Below are 14656 nucleotides of genomic sequence, written 5' to 3' on the forward strand. Positions count from 1 at the left end.
TTTTATATAATAACATAGCCCAACTGTATAGAAATAATTTTTTTTAAACAACATGGTCCAACTGACAAAACTGACAGCAATCTGTTCCAATGCTAAGGAAACCAACTGTGTCAGATCTGTTAAGAGATCTCACTCTCCACTCTCCTAAGGGATTTTGCAAGTAATTTTGACTCTGAAATTTTCCCTGACTTTTGAAATGAATCCCCAAGTAGTCTATTCTTGGTCACCTTGGAGCCATGATTAAATCTCATCATCTGTCCCATTCATTTAATGTTGTTCATTCAGAACAAAGAGCCATATGATAAAGACCAAGCCAGCTTAATAGTCAAACAGTTATTTCAATATCTATGTACATACATTATTGCAAAACTATTGGTGTATATTATGATAGTCTTGATTCATTTTGTCTATTTGTTCAAGACAATAAGAAGGTCAGGAAGGTGGCCTTTAAATTATGTTCAGAACACTCTGAGAAGGTGGAAGGGTATGATACGGTTTACTGTTTGCTCACAAATTTTCTAAAATACATTTTAATTATTAAAGATGTTACTTCTTTGTTTTTCAAAAGACTTGGCTATGTTTCCAGGCATGCTTTTTCCGTACTTCCATAAGGAAAGGGTGCATCATCCAGAGCTGTGGTTGGGATAGTATATAATGGGTGTGCTTTATCCTTCACTTTTATCTTCCAAGGACAGTGCAGTGAACTGAAATCCACTCTATAACTGGCTTTCTGAAGGACTTTTCCAATTAGTGGGATGTAGTTTATAACAATACATTGGTTCCCTCAGGATAGATGGTTAACCTTTTTTTCTTTTTTCCAATTGAAGCAGGAAACAACCAGGACATGAGCTCATGAAGTGTATCTCTTGAGGGAGACATTAGGAGAGACCAACAGACTTCTAAGGATCTAAGATGTAATAGGTTATTATCATGCATTACTCCACATACTTACTTGACTACTTAGCTATGAATCCAAGCAGGAACTACAAGCTATTATTAGAAAAGCAAGCTAAATAGTTTGGAATGGATAACCTCATATCCCATGCATTTACCTCCCATTAAGAGAAATGAACTTCCTACTTAAGTGGATTTCCTTAAGTATCACTGGTTACTTATCCATTCTTGCTTAAATCCTTTGTCTTAGCTTCAGGACATTTCATAGATAAAATGTCTTGGAAGTCTCTAAGAAATAGAACCCTTTTTTAAAAGTAAATAATGTTTACTAAATACTAATATTCTAGAATTAGATTTGATACCCAGGCATGTCACCAGTTAGCTGAGTTACTTTGGCCACCACTCTTCATCTCTGTAGCCTCTTTTCCCCTGTCTATAAAGTGCAAGAACTGAGTTCCATCATATCCAGGGTCCCTTCCAATTCTGAAATTTTATGAGTCTGTATATTTGATGAAATACCTTGCACTGGTTATACATCTCGGCCTCAGCAGAAGAGAGCAATTTCTCAGAAAAGGGAAGCTGATACCCTTGTGGAGCAGTCATCCAGTTTTCATCTTACTCAAGATTAGATTCTGATTGAATGCTATTTTCAAGTTTCGTCTAGAGTCTGGAAATACTTGTTTCTTTCATTATCAGACTGTTTCAAAGTCTCACCACTCAACCACTGGTACTGCAGTACTCTCCTATGCTGTGAGGTGCTTCTAAGGCATTATTAGACTTTATTTTACATTTCTTTTTAAAACATGATTCTTTTAACTTTTTCACTGTTAATATCTTCATCATTACATTACAAAAGCTTCTGGTACATACATGACATTATAATAGAACGTAATGGCATAAAATGAAATTTGCCTCCCAGTGTCATCTGATACCTATCTATTGAATGACGTTTCATCACCACATCTTGAAATTCATTAGGCTAAAACCATTTCTTACTGAAAGAGAACAACAATCATGAAAGATCCCTTTGACAGAGATGTCTTGGGTTCAGTAAATACAGAACATTAATAGCTAAAAGTCAAGTGTTCCAGAGGACCTTGGAGAGAGAGTGTACCTATAGCTCAATCCAGTAAAAGAGAGCACACTTCACCTTGGAATTAGAAGGTTAAAATAAAATAAATAAGATACCGAGAAAGAACTGCTTTCAGGATTTTTGCATGATGATAGCTATACAGGATAAATATAAATTGAAAGCACAATTTCAGTCTCAGTATAAACATTGCCTCACTCTTTTTTTCTACAAACATAGAACCCTGTTGTACTAACTTCTAGCCCAGAACTCAGAAAGAAGCAGGGTGTCTTGAGTCTGATCAAGAGGAGATTTATTACTAAAAGTCATGGAAGGACCTTGAAACATGGCGTTATCAACTTCTTCAAGGTCCTATGGTCCCTAATCCAAAATTTTAATTTTAGCCAGACCATAATATTTTTGTCTTAACTAAAATTTCTTTCACTGATGATTCTGTTCCATATCTACCTAGTTCAGACCCTTCTGAATCAGCATTTCTGTTCCCATTTTGAGAATATCTATTCTGTGCAATGTCTTTAATATACCATTTCAATTCTAATTCCTTTTTTTAACCAGCTCCTTATTCATTTAATATTCTCATGTTTTCCCCTTTCTCCTCTTTCTGTTACTAAGTTGGAGAAATTTGATATGCTTCAGTTTCTTCAATTAAAGCAATTCCTGACCTATAACTATGAAAATATATTTCTTAAAAGTAAAATATTCATGTGCTGAAAATTTTTGGAATCTACCCATGAAAAGAATAATGATAATAATAACTAATATGTATTGATTTTCCCTATGGTCCAAATAGAGTGCTACATTCTTTACATAGATTGTCTCATTTATAGGCTGGAATTTTTTAGTGGTATCAATAGTGATCACAAGTACTAATCCATCAGCTATTAAATAGGTAGCCTTCTAGATCCTACTGATTTTAAACAAAGGAACTCAGCGAACACCTGATTGAAAACTGGTGATGATCTTCTTAGGGCACTATGGTCAAATGACATATACAGATTAATTCCGAACTTTCCACCCAACAAGTGTTACATATTATATATTGGAAATGTACAATATTTATATAGAAGTATAAATCAGGGGAATAGTCCTCACTTCCTGTTCTACCTTTGATTTGGACAAATTCATTTTCCTATGATTTCATTTTAGTTATTTCACTCATTACTGTCTCATCTTTATTTAAGCTGCAAGATTCCATTTCTCTGGTCTTCTGCCCTGTATGAATTTTTCCATCTATTTCCGCCCCTCTCTTCTGTTTACTTTCATTCTAGTCACAGAATCAGTCTTTTCAACTAGCTTTTTCAGCTGGTGTCTGATTTTGATCCTCTGAGTTCATTTTCTGTACATTTCTTAACTGTCTCAGTTCTGATTTCGTTTTTTCATCTTATGTGGTCAAATATTAGCAGAAGCACTGATGTATTTCTTTATGATAATAAGCCTTTAAAGTGCCATCCATTTTAAGAGACAGTTTTCATTTATAGCCTAGTGAATTAAAATGAATTAATTCTTAGGAAGGTTCATATCTTGTGGCTGAAGCACTGTGTTACAACAGAAGGGCAAGCAAAGTCAGAGCACGCTGGAAATCATCCCTAAAATATGCAAGACCAGCTGAAGTTTCTGAGTTCCCCAGCAGTAAGATCAGCGTGGAGGTTATGGAAATAATAATGCATCACCGTGGCAAGGCTCATGTTGGAGTTAAAAGGTCATAATCTTCACACCAAACACTAGGCTGAAATATGCTTCTCTCCAAAGCTGCCACTTGCTATGGGAGTAGCTGTGGATCCAGGAGCCCTCCAGGCCTCCAGACAGCCTTGTTCAAGGGAGTTCAAGTTGCTCCCGCTGGGACTTCTCACCTTGTGTGTATGCAAACGCATGGACTCTTCAGGTCAAACTGTAGAAAGTCAGACTAGAAGAAATCACAACCATTTACAATGATAAAATTTGATTTTTGCAATAATGAATATTTGAAATAGCAGTTGACTCTAACAATGTCTAAAATGTATATAAATATGCTTTATAAGTGTACTCTTCTCTTTATGGTAACTCCTAGAATTTTGTACAACTAAACTATCATTGTTAAAATGTTTATTTATCCACTGCTGAATAACAGAATTTCCTAAAGTCGCACACTTAGTATTATACTGCTGTCACCCCATGGATAAATAATGATGAAAATCTATAAAGTGTTATTCATAATTTAAAGCATAGTATCTACACGCTCATACACACACACACACACACACACACATACACACACAGCATAGCTTTTAGAAATGCCCTGTTTCTTGCTGATTCAGTGGATCAGATAGACCAGATTAATTTGATGTAAACAAATTATTTCATCTGTGGCTCAGAAACTCTATTTAGTGTGGTTTTTAATTGTATCTCTTTACTAATTTTTCTTCTGCATATTTTGATTTCTGAAGCCTTTTGTAAAACAGGCAAGATTTTCACCTTTAATCTTTGTATGTTCACCAGCCCTCTACCCATGTAAGATTTATATTCTCTAAGACAAAACTTAGCCTGTAAAATCCAGTTTTCCCTAAAGTCATTTTGTTAAAATATCAGTTCAGTATATTTTTCTACAGAATGTGTTAAGCCTCTCATATTACTACTTGACTTTCCTTCTAATTTGTTATTACTGTGTGATAGCCTTGACTTTCTTACAGAATATGGCATGTAATTGAGAAACATGTAGAATCAAAAGGAAACCTGGTAGTTTATCTTTGCACTGGAGTGGTGAGACTGTGGTTCACTTTTAAAACTCCATAGGGAAACAAACAGACAACAATTATATAGCAATTGATATTATTTAATTTGGGGAAAAAAACTTTGATATGTGCTTAGAAAATGTCTTCAAATTAAAATTTGGTTTTGACTTATTTTCATTCTTTCCTACTCAATTTAGACAATTCTAATAAAGAACATTATCTAACAGGAAGATCCACTGTTACTGGCAATAGCTTATGTGTTACTATTAGTAACATTCCTGCTACTCTCAATTTGGTGACACATTTCAGCTTTAATGATAAACTTCTTTAATAGTTCCTGAAATGTGTTAACTAATTTATTAATTTCTGCCATTTAATTTTTTTAAGTCATGGTAAAGAATATCAGCCAAGTTGGGTATCAAAATGTGATTCACTGGATTCTTTCAATGCAGAGATGTAATGTAAAACCAAGAGACAATTCTCATTGTACACTGACCCTTTTGCTTGGATGGATGTTGTGGGGGTGGCAGAAAACTCTCACCCAGTATTACTAATCAAAATTTTAAAATTACAAAATCCAACCCTCAGTAACCTGTAAGTGCCAGCTAATGTGCTAGATGGACACCTTGTATGATCCTGTCCTCCACTGGTTAAAATCTTCCACTGGGTTCTTTGCAGACAAAAAATAAAACCCAGACTCTTTGAACAGACTCTTCATGGCCCGAAAGAATCCAGCCTCTTGACCACGCTATCCTCCCTGGACCACAGTAGATAAATCAGTTACCCAGTGTCATATTGTCCTGTTGAATTCACTGTGTGACATTATCATGTTTATGTATTTGATGTTTTCTTTTTCCTTGTCCCTCCTTCCTCTCCACTCCCGTTAAGAGCATAAGCACCATGAGAGCAGGACATTTGAACATTCTCTTTTTCATTGTATCCATTGTGGAGAACAGTGCCTGAAGATATATAGCAATTGCTCAATAAATATTAACTGAATGAATGGATGATTAACATTTCTCAGAATAATCTTAGAAGACAGATATGATGTTTTTTATACACAGGGGAAATGTTTTCTGAAAACAAGCTAATTTGGTCAATCTCTGGAGTTTAAATTTCATTTGGTACAAATGAATGGTATACTTTCCACCATTCTCTTTTGATCAGTGGAGATATTTAGATAATTCTGGGTGCGTTCAATTACTAATCATTTTGAAAGTAGTACAGACAAGGCATGTTTACTAAATCTCATGCAGTGTATTTAGGAAAACTTGTTCTCAAATATAAAAATTTTTAAGTAAATTAAAAAATAATACTCAAGTGTCCTTTTTATATTTAAAAGCATAGGCAAACATTCAGATAAATATGTTATTTATTATTTTTGTTATTATTTTCTCCTCATCTATTTTAAATTCAATTAAAATTTTAAAAACAAAGAACTCACTGAAATTATTATGAAAACAGGATCTCACTGAAATTGATTTAGGACATTGGATAAAGATCCCTTTGTAGAATAACAAAAACAAAAAGCCAGCTGCTTAAATATAAAATGTTTATCATTGACTTGATTTCTGTACTGTTTTTGTTAAGATCAAGCTTAATACTATACAGAGAAATTTCCTGTGTGTTTTATTACCAAAATATTAAATATGACTTGTTATACTTTCAGAATGCATATCTTGTTAGTCAAGTTACCTGTTATTATATATTTTTATATGAAGCTACCTTTGCTTTTCTCATGAGAACTACAGCTAAAAGAAAAAAATTTCCTTAAAAAAATCATTCCACGTTCTGTTATTTATTAGCACACTTCTTTATTTCTAATATAAATATCAATATTGCATACATACATACAGTAGTTCTTTATATTGAAATCAACTCTTAGAATTAAGATATAAAGTTTTATAATGACTTAGAATAAAATGTGAAGTAGAAAGAATTTAACATGTACAGGAATAGAAGGAATGAGTAAGTCTGAGTTACTGTGCATGGGCTGTAAGGTAAAGGATCAGCAAATTCAACAGAGATAAGAATTGGGATAAGTGATTTAATTGTTTACCTTATTTCTACGTGGGGAAGGCAAAGGGAGAAAAAATGAGAGAGGATTTTAGGAGGTCTCTGAAGTGTCCTTGGCAAAGATGCAGAAATGCTCAGAGGCTTTGCACTGAAGTTAGGGTATAAAAAGAATGAACATCAGGTTCCTGTTTAGAAGGTTGGAATCAGTGAGGCTTAGAAACCAAATAAGGTGATTCCTGTACATAAATCTGAGGCTTTATAGACTTTAAAGATGGTAATACCTTGAAAGGCCAAATGATGGGCTACATCAGTGTCTGAAAAGTAGGAAAGCTAGTTGTTTGGAGCCCCATGGAACAAATCATTCAGTTCCCAGAATTTCTAAGGACGTTTCAGCAATACAGATAATGCATAGAGAGTTGCAACCACTTTCTTCTATGAGCTTATGACTAATATTTAGTATGTCTTCAGGGAAGCAGATAACTGGTCAGTTTGATGCATCAAGGAAAAAACCCACAGACTGCTTAAAGTGATAGTTTGGTTGTTGCTGGGTGACACACTGGAAAATAAATGAGCTCATGAGTATGAAAGCACTCTGTGAACTATAAAATACCATACAAGTGAAATAGATAGGGTTTTTTTTTTATACTGAGTTACGATTAAAATTTGTTAGTTTGAAATCCGTTTTTCACATTTCGATATTTAATATGTGTATTTTGTGTGTGTGTTTTCAGATAATCACAAGGACTGTTCTGGTGTTTCCTTACACCTCACACGCCTGCCGTAAGTACTTCCAGTTATCCTAGCTGGGTGACAACTTTAAGATCTTCAAGAGCTTAAAAGTGGGAAATCCACTATGTTAGTTACCTACTGCTGTATAACAAGTTATTGAAATTTAGTGGTTTAAAACAGCAAATATTTATGGTCTCAGTTTCATGTGGCTCGGGAGTCTGGGCACAGCTTAGCTGGATGCTGGGGTTGGCAGACTCACACAAAGGCTGCTATCAAAGTTGGCCAGTGGTTCAGCCATTTGGGGTCTCAACTGAAGAGGTTTCACTTCCAAGATCACTCCATGGCTATAGACGGTATTCAGTTCCTTGCTGGCTGTGGGCTGGAGGGCCTCCTCATTTCTTCCCCATGTGGGCTCCAAACAGGACAGCTCACATGGCAGCTGGCCTCCATCACAGCCAGCAAGGGAGAAAGCAAGAGAGGGTGTGCAAGACGGAAGCCAGCGTCATTTTGTAACCTCATCTCAGAAGTTACTGAATATAATATATAAGTCTGATAGAGGAAGAAAATAGTTGCCACAAATCTTCATACTCTGACTCCAACAGAGAAAACAAATGAAGTCACTGTTGCCATATTCTATTTGTTAGAAATAACAAATTACTAGATCCGGTTACCAGGTCCAGTCTACAGTCAAGGGAAGAGGCTTAGACAAGGGCATGAATGTCAGAGCTGGGAGTCACTGTGGGCTGTGTAGGTCAGGGTTGTCCAGAGAAACTGAGCCAACAGGATGTATGAGAGGCAAAGAGAAAGAGAAATTGAGATTTACTTTAAGGAATTGGCTCACATGATTGTCGGGGCTGGCAAGTCTGAAATCTTCAAGGCAGGCTGGCAGGCAGGAAATTCTGACAGGAGCCAATTTATTGCAATCTTGGGTCCAAAGGCAGTCTGGAGGCAGAATTCCTTCCTCCTCCCGGGACCTCAGCCTTTTCTCTTAAGAGACCCACCCATGTTGTGTCCCATAATCTGCTTTACTCAAAGTCAGTGATTTAAATATTAATTACATCTAAAAAATACCTTTACAGCAACATCTGGACTAGTGCTTGACCAAACAGCTGGACACTATAGCCTAGCCAAGTTGACATACACAATTAACCATCACAGGAGCCATTTAGAGACTGCCTTCCACATATTCCATGCCATGAAAATGTGTATTCAGCTGTTTGCCCAAGAAAATAACTTATTCTTAAGAAAAAATATACGTTCTACCTCTCTTTCCATATTATTTTAATTTTCACATGAGTCATATTTTATGGACCAACATATTGAGGTTTATCTTACTTTTCCAAGGCAATAGTTTTGACTTTCCAAATCGTTAAGATAAATATCACTATTTTCTGCAGACAGCCTTTAATTGCTGGCATGTACCTTATGATGTCTGTTGACACTGTTATACCAGCAGGAGAGAAAGGTGAGTAATGATCTTTTAGAATTTATCATGACCTCATTACCTAACCTTTAAGAAAGGATTTACAGTATATGTTTTATAAACTTTTGAAATGACCAATATTTTTGAGTCCCTGAAAAACAAACCAGTTCTTTATCCTCGGATTTGAAATAGATAGTTGTATTATTCTAAGCAAATATCATTAATTATTTTCCATTTTTTATTGAAATGTTAAGAATTGAGGCCTGGGGGTAGGTAGAGGGTTATATAAATTAAAGAATAAATCTTGAGCATTTTACAAATTAATCATCCATTCTTTAGATGCCCAAAGCAAACTTCATATCATACTGTGGCATAAACTACTGCGGAGAATATCAGTTCAGAATCAAATGCTAGCAAATCCAATACTGGCTCGTTTTTGAACTTGGATTTGCTGGGCTTATTTCTCCTTTTGTCAAATGGGGATGATAATAGCTGATTCCTCCTAAACTTACAAAGAGCTATTAGAATAAGTATAACATTATTTATCAGTGTATCTTATCCTCTGATGAAAAGTGTCATATTAAATATTAGTCATTTGTTTTTGCTGGGAATCTTTTAAAATTAATGACAAGTATGGTCTCATTACTTTTCGTTCCCTTATTTTAAAAGACATGTTTATTGAATAGCTACTATATATTAGACTGTAAAGAAGAAAAAGCATTTATGTTTCCTTCTCAAAAGGAACTGATAATCTGGTTATCTTAGATGTTTGCAATCAGTTTTTCAAAAATCCTTCTGTTATAAAAACCAATGTTTAAGCTTTTTCAACTGCAGAAATTTCTTTATAAAGGTATCAAATTAAGCCTGTGTTTTCACTGACAGGGTATGTTGACTTGGCCTAGTCATTTTGTTTATGAGTGAAATAAAATGTGAGATCAAGGGGTTCTTAACTCAGTGAAGTAGCTGGCGCATAAGTCTTAATGTCTGCTGAGTATGTGGGTGCGTGTTTACCCCATAAGAAAACCCCTGAGCCTCTCTACTGGTGAGTATTCTATGTGTGCTTTCAGATAAGGATAATGATTTTTTTCCAGTTGAGTAGTGACTTTTTTTGTGTTTTCATTTGTAACAGTGGTGAATTCTGACATTTCATGCCATTATAAAAAATATCCAATGCATGTGTTTGCCTACAGAGTTCACACTCATCATTTAGGTAAGAACTTTAAACTACATGTTAAGTTACAAATATTTAGCATTGTGCTTGCTAATGTTACAAACGTAAAATGTAAATTATATTTGACCTTAAATCTGTTTCAGTGAATGAGATTTTATGCTGTATCTTGAAATTCTGTATGTTTTTTCATCACATTGTTTTTATTAGAATAACTAGCATTTGGGGTCCTGAAAATATTCAAATTTTATCTTGAAATAAGAGAAAATCATGTCCTTTATTTTTCTAATACCTTATTACATTATATAATTATAATTTATGTTCACTACAGGTAAGGTAGTGAGTGGATACAGAGTAAGAAATGGACAATGGACACTGATTGGACGCCAGAGCCCCCAGCTGCCACAGGTGTGTAGAATCTAGCACAATTTTGAGAGAAAAAATATTAATCAGCAGATAAGTAATTTTTAAAACCTTCATAGAGCTCTTGTGAATTTCTCTAGAATCTAAACATCTCGAAGTCTACCTTTACTGTATGTCTTAGCTGTGTGTAATCTCCTTTTTCCCAACTTCCAACTTGGTTTCCTTATCAGTTCTCTTAATATTTCTAAACATGGTAGTGAAGTGTGTGTGTGTGTGTGTGTGTGTGTGTGTGTGTGTGTGTGTGTGTGTGTGTGTGTGTGTCTGTGTCTCTATGTTCATCGTCTCTACTCTGGGTGCTCTAAGACTCTCATTATTAAAGCATGGGGCTCTGGTTTTATTGATAATTTTAATGAATCATTGTATTTGTCTTCTTGGAAGGCTTTCTACCCAGTGGAACATCCAGTAGATGTTAGTTTTGGTGACATACTGGCAGCAAGATGTGTATTCACTGGTGAAGGAAGGACAGAAGCCACACACATTGGGTATGATTTTGCAAATCCCATTATTTAAAAAGATTTTATTAGGACAAGGTGTGATTATAGGTAACAGTTATCTTCATGAATGAATTGCACATTTTTCCCAATTATGAACAATTACAACAAATTATAGCATTTTATCATTTTGGAACTGATTGATTTGCATAAACTCCAGAACATGTGTTTATTTTTTCTTGCTTCCTTTCTTCCTGTTTATTCAAAACCTTCAGTATCACACCTCTACATATTATAGTTGCCACAGGAGTGTATATTACTTCCTATACATCTTAATGAAGAAGCATGTAATTATTATATATTTTTTTCTCGTGTCCTTTTGCTCTGTGTTCAAATTCAGGCAAGTATATAGGTTTTGCATTTAGGTAGTGCCCATTAATTACTCTGAACCATGACTTTTCCTACCTGTTAAAACTTTCATGTATTCATTGTTTTCTAGATGAGAAACCAAATGAGAATAATACTATGCAATTCTTTTTCAATGAGAGAATGTCAGACTTAATTTTCAAAATACCGAGCCTCTTTGAAATAAGTCTGTTTTATAACACTACAATTTTCAAGGCACTGTGAACTCTTTCAGAAGAAAGGTTTGCCTAAATTAAAAATGAAAGATAAAGTGTCTTACCATGTCTTTTTGTTAGAAAAGAACCAAGGAGTCTCCTTTCCAAGTTAAACTAGGTTATAAAATATTTACCAGTGCCACCTAGAAGATGGAGCTTTAAACCATTTATCTTTTGATCAAAGAGAAGTTACAGAAAGTAGGCATCTGAAAATATGCATTAGATGCACAGATGATTCTTATGATGACAACACTAGCTGTTGGTTGTCAGGGGGATCAGAAAAGGTACTGATGCAGGTAAAAGAAAAAAAAAGCATTCAAGATTGTGAAAGAGGATCCTTTTCAGCACATTCTATGTATTAGTTTACAAGTTCAAGGGTAGAATACATAGAATTCTCTTGCTTAGAGGTACCTTTACAATTTGTGAGGGATTGTAACTGGCCAGATTCTATCCTTTGAGTATCCTCTGTGAGATAATACCAGCCATAGAAATTAATGACTTGCTATAGTACCAGGATAGGAGGCCAAGGTGATCTCTGGAGGCCTCTTTCAATTTCATGGGTCTAGAATAATTCTAGTCTTTTTTAAAATGAGCATTTTGCTTTAAAATAATACCCTAAAATGACTGTAACAATCTATATTTTTGTAAATCTCATGTGAGCTAAAGGAAATACCATTTTGGAATAGAAATGAAATAGAAAGAAATGATAGGAAATTAAATGATTGGGTGAGTCCATATTCTGAATAGTTAATTTATACTAAGGAAGCAATTTTCTCCAATATAATGATACACTGAGACAGTTTTGAATACATTTTAAATATGAATAAAATCCTCATAATAATGCAAAGCATTCCTATAGCACTTAATTCGCTTTTTAGTTTTAGAAAGGTCATAGCAACAATGCATCTGTTTTGTAAAATAACAATGTCACATCCATTGGGTACTATAGAATCACAGTTGAGAATGTAACCAGTAAAAAGAAAAAAACTAATATTTTTATGATGTCTGTTCAATTAAAGGATGCTCTGTAAATCTTTTCTCTCTTCTCCGTTTCCACCTTACCCCCAACCCACATACACAAACATGTATTCCCACAGGCACAGATTTGAACCCTGAGTATGAAGTGGACTTAGATACAAATCCCACTTATCCAAAGGTTATCTGGGGCCAGAAGATGCCCCTTCCATGCACTGCAAGAATTATGGGCTTCAAGTTTTTAACCTTCTTATTCTGCAGCCACCTGGAAACTAGGTTTTACAGGAAAATTTTTCCATCAGTGGCCTAGTAGGAAGATTCTGAGTTGAGTGATTCTTCTACCCAATCCTAGCTTTTCTCTGTATTAAGCTAGAAATTTTAGTACTAGAGAAAACTTAGCTTAGGTAGGAAAATCATATTTAACTAACAAAAAACTTAACTTAAAAAATTAGGGACTGATTTTCCCATACCAGGAATTTACCTCAAAATATAACCATTAAAAAACAGATAGATTTACGACAAGATATATTAATAAATGTACTTAAAGGTAGCATTTTTAGTCCAGGTGTATTTCTTTTTAAATAACAAATATGAGTAATATATCTTAGACAAAGTTGGACCAATGTATATATTGACAATATAGTACTAATTAATCTACAAATAAGCAATATTTTATGCCTGACTACATTACATATTTTATATTCAGCATGACACTTCTCCAAATTCATTTCAGATGTTTAGTCAAGTTTAAACAACAACAAAAAGAATTTAATTAAGTCAGCCAATCAAGCTAATTAAGCCAGCTAATTTGCCTAAAAGTGTATATGCTAAAATTCAGAATTAATTCTTGAGAATTGATTGATAATACTTACCTATTTGGTCAATTTTATTGGTCATATTTTTCATTTAGAACTAGTTATTTCATGTACATATGGGAATGGTCTAAAAAGTATTCATAGTTACCAAACACAACACTTTAATCAGCATTTAAAGTGTATTATATGCAAAGATAAGGTTATATGATCAGTTACTCCTTAATGTGTAAGTTTTAAAGCACCATGAAACCTCTTAAGAAACAATTCAAAGTTTTGTAAAATAACTTCTTGAAAGTTTTCATATTTCTTTCCCAAATTAGCCTTGCCTATCATTGGTTATTTTCAAGCCTAGCATTTACTGAGTGTAAGGGGCAGGGACTAGGGGCGAGGGCATCACCAAGGTGGAGAATCACCGTCTGAAACATAGTCATCTTGTGCCACAATATTGGGGTCTTTTAAATGTTACATTTCAGAATACTTACGCTTTCTTAAATGTTTATTACATATATTTATAATATAAAATGATATATTTTGTATAAAAACCCTGATAGACCATAAATAGATAGATAGAGAGATGAAAGATAGATAAACAGATATAAATATTTCTCACAAGTACCGTACATCGTTTGAGTTTGTAAAATTGACCTGACTCAGCAGTATGATATATTAGGGGTAATAGGTTATGCTGTAATATGTCGTAAACATTTATTAAGATAGATTATTCATTCTTCCTCATTCAACATATATTTACTGAGGGCATTATCATATTCAGACTCACCACACTTTGTCAGATTTAAAGCTAGCTCGTATAAGAGTAGGAGTTATCACTCAAGCTCTTTGTTATGCATGAAGATGAAAGAAATGCACCACTGTGATTTGGGGATATAGGTGATGCCAGCAGTCATCATTTGGGGAGTCACACTGGTGTTAGGGAATGTTTAAAGGGCCATTCAGTGGAGCCAGGACAGGAGTATGAACACAGTCTCTGTCCATACTTTCTCATGTTAATAATTATTAGATTGACAGAGTTGAATTGCTTATGTTGTTCTTATGTATGGAAAATAAGGGTGAATATGTCAGAATTCTCCCTTAGGAACACAGAAAGCAGTTTGGTTTAAAGTCAGAGTTTGGTTTTTTTGGGGTTTTTTTTTTTTGAGTGAAAGAAAAATGGATGTGGAATAAGACAGGTAAGCTGTGTTTTTGACATGAAGGGTAATTTGAATCCTAACATGTTTAGGATATGATAGTTTCTCTGTCAGATCGGAGCTCAGAGTTACCTTGACTACAAGTTCAATTATAGATGGAAAGGAATGAAGTATGACTCTTTTCTTTTTCTTCAGCTCTTTAATGACATTTTCTTTGTG

At 34.4% G+C, this 14656-nt stretch overlaps 1 protein-coding gene across 11 annotated transcripts in view; it reads left to right on the forward strand.

Annotated features, from left to right (window-relative positions):
- PAM (peptidylglycine alpha-amidating monooxygenase) overlaps window positions 1–14656 on the forward strand; it is a 214337-nt gene that overhangs the window by 138815 nt on the left and 60866 nt on the right. For all 11 annotated transcript variants that reach the window (XM_032476440.1, XM_032476441.1, XM_032476430.1 and 8 more), the window contains 5 exons: window positions 7440–7488; window positions 8835–8902; window positions 9990–10070; window positions 10360–10436; window positions 10830–10933. In XM_032476440.1, coding sequence (XP_032332331.1) covers window positions 7440–7488; window positions 8835–8902; window positions 9990–10070; window positions 10360–10436; window positions 10830–10933 — 379 coding nt within the window. The remainder of the gene's footprint in view (window positions 1–7439; window positions 7489–8834; window positions 8903–9989; window positions 10071–10359; window positions 10437–10829; window positions 10934–14656) is intronic.

The sequence above is a fragment of the Camelus ferus genome, chromosome 3 (genome assembly GCF_009834535.1).
Source record: "Camelus ferus isolate YT-003-E chromosome 3, BCGSAC_Cfer_1.0, whole genome shotgun sequence".
NCBI lineage: Eukaryota > Metazoa > Chordata > Mammalia > Artiodactyla > Camelidae > Camelus > Camelus ferus.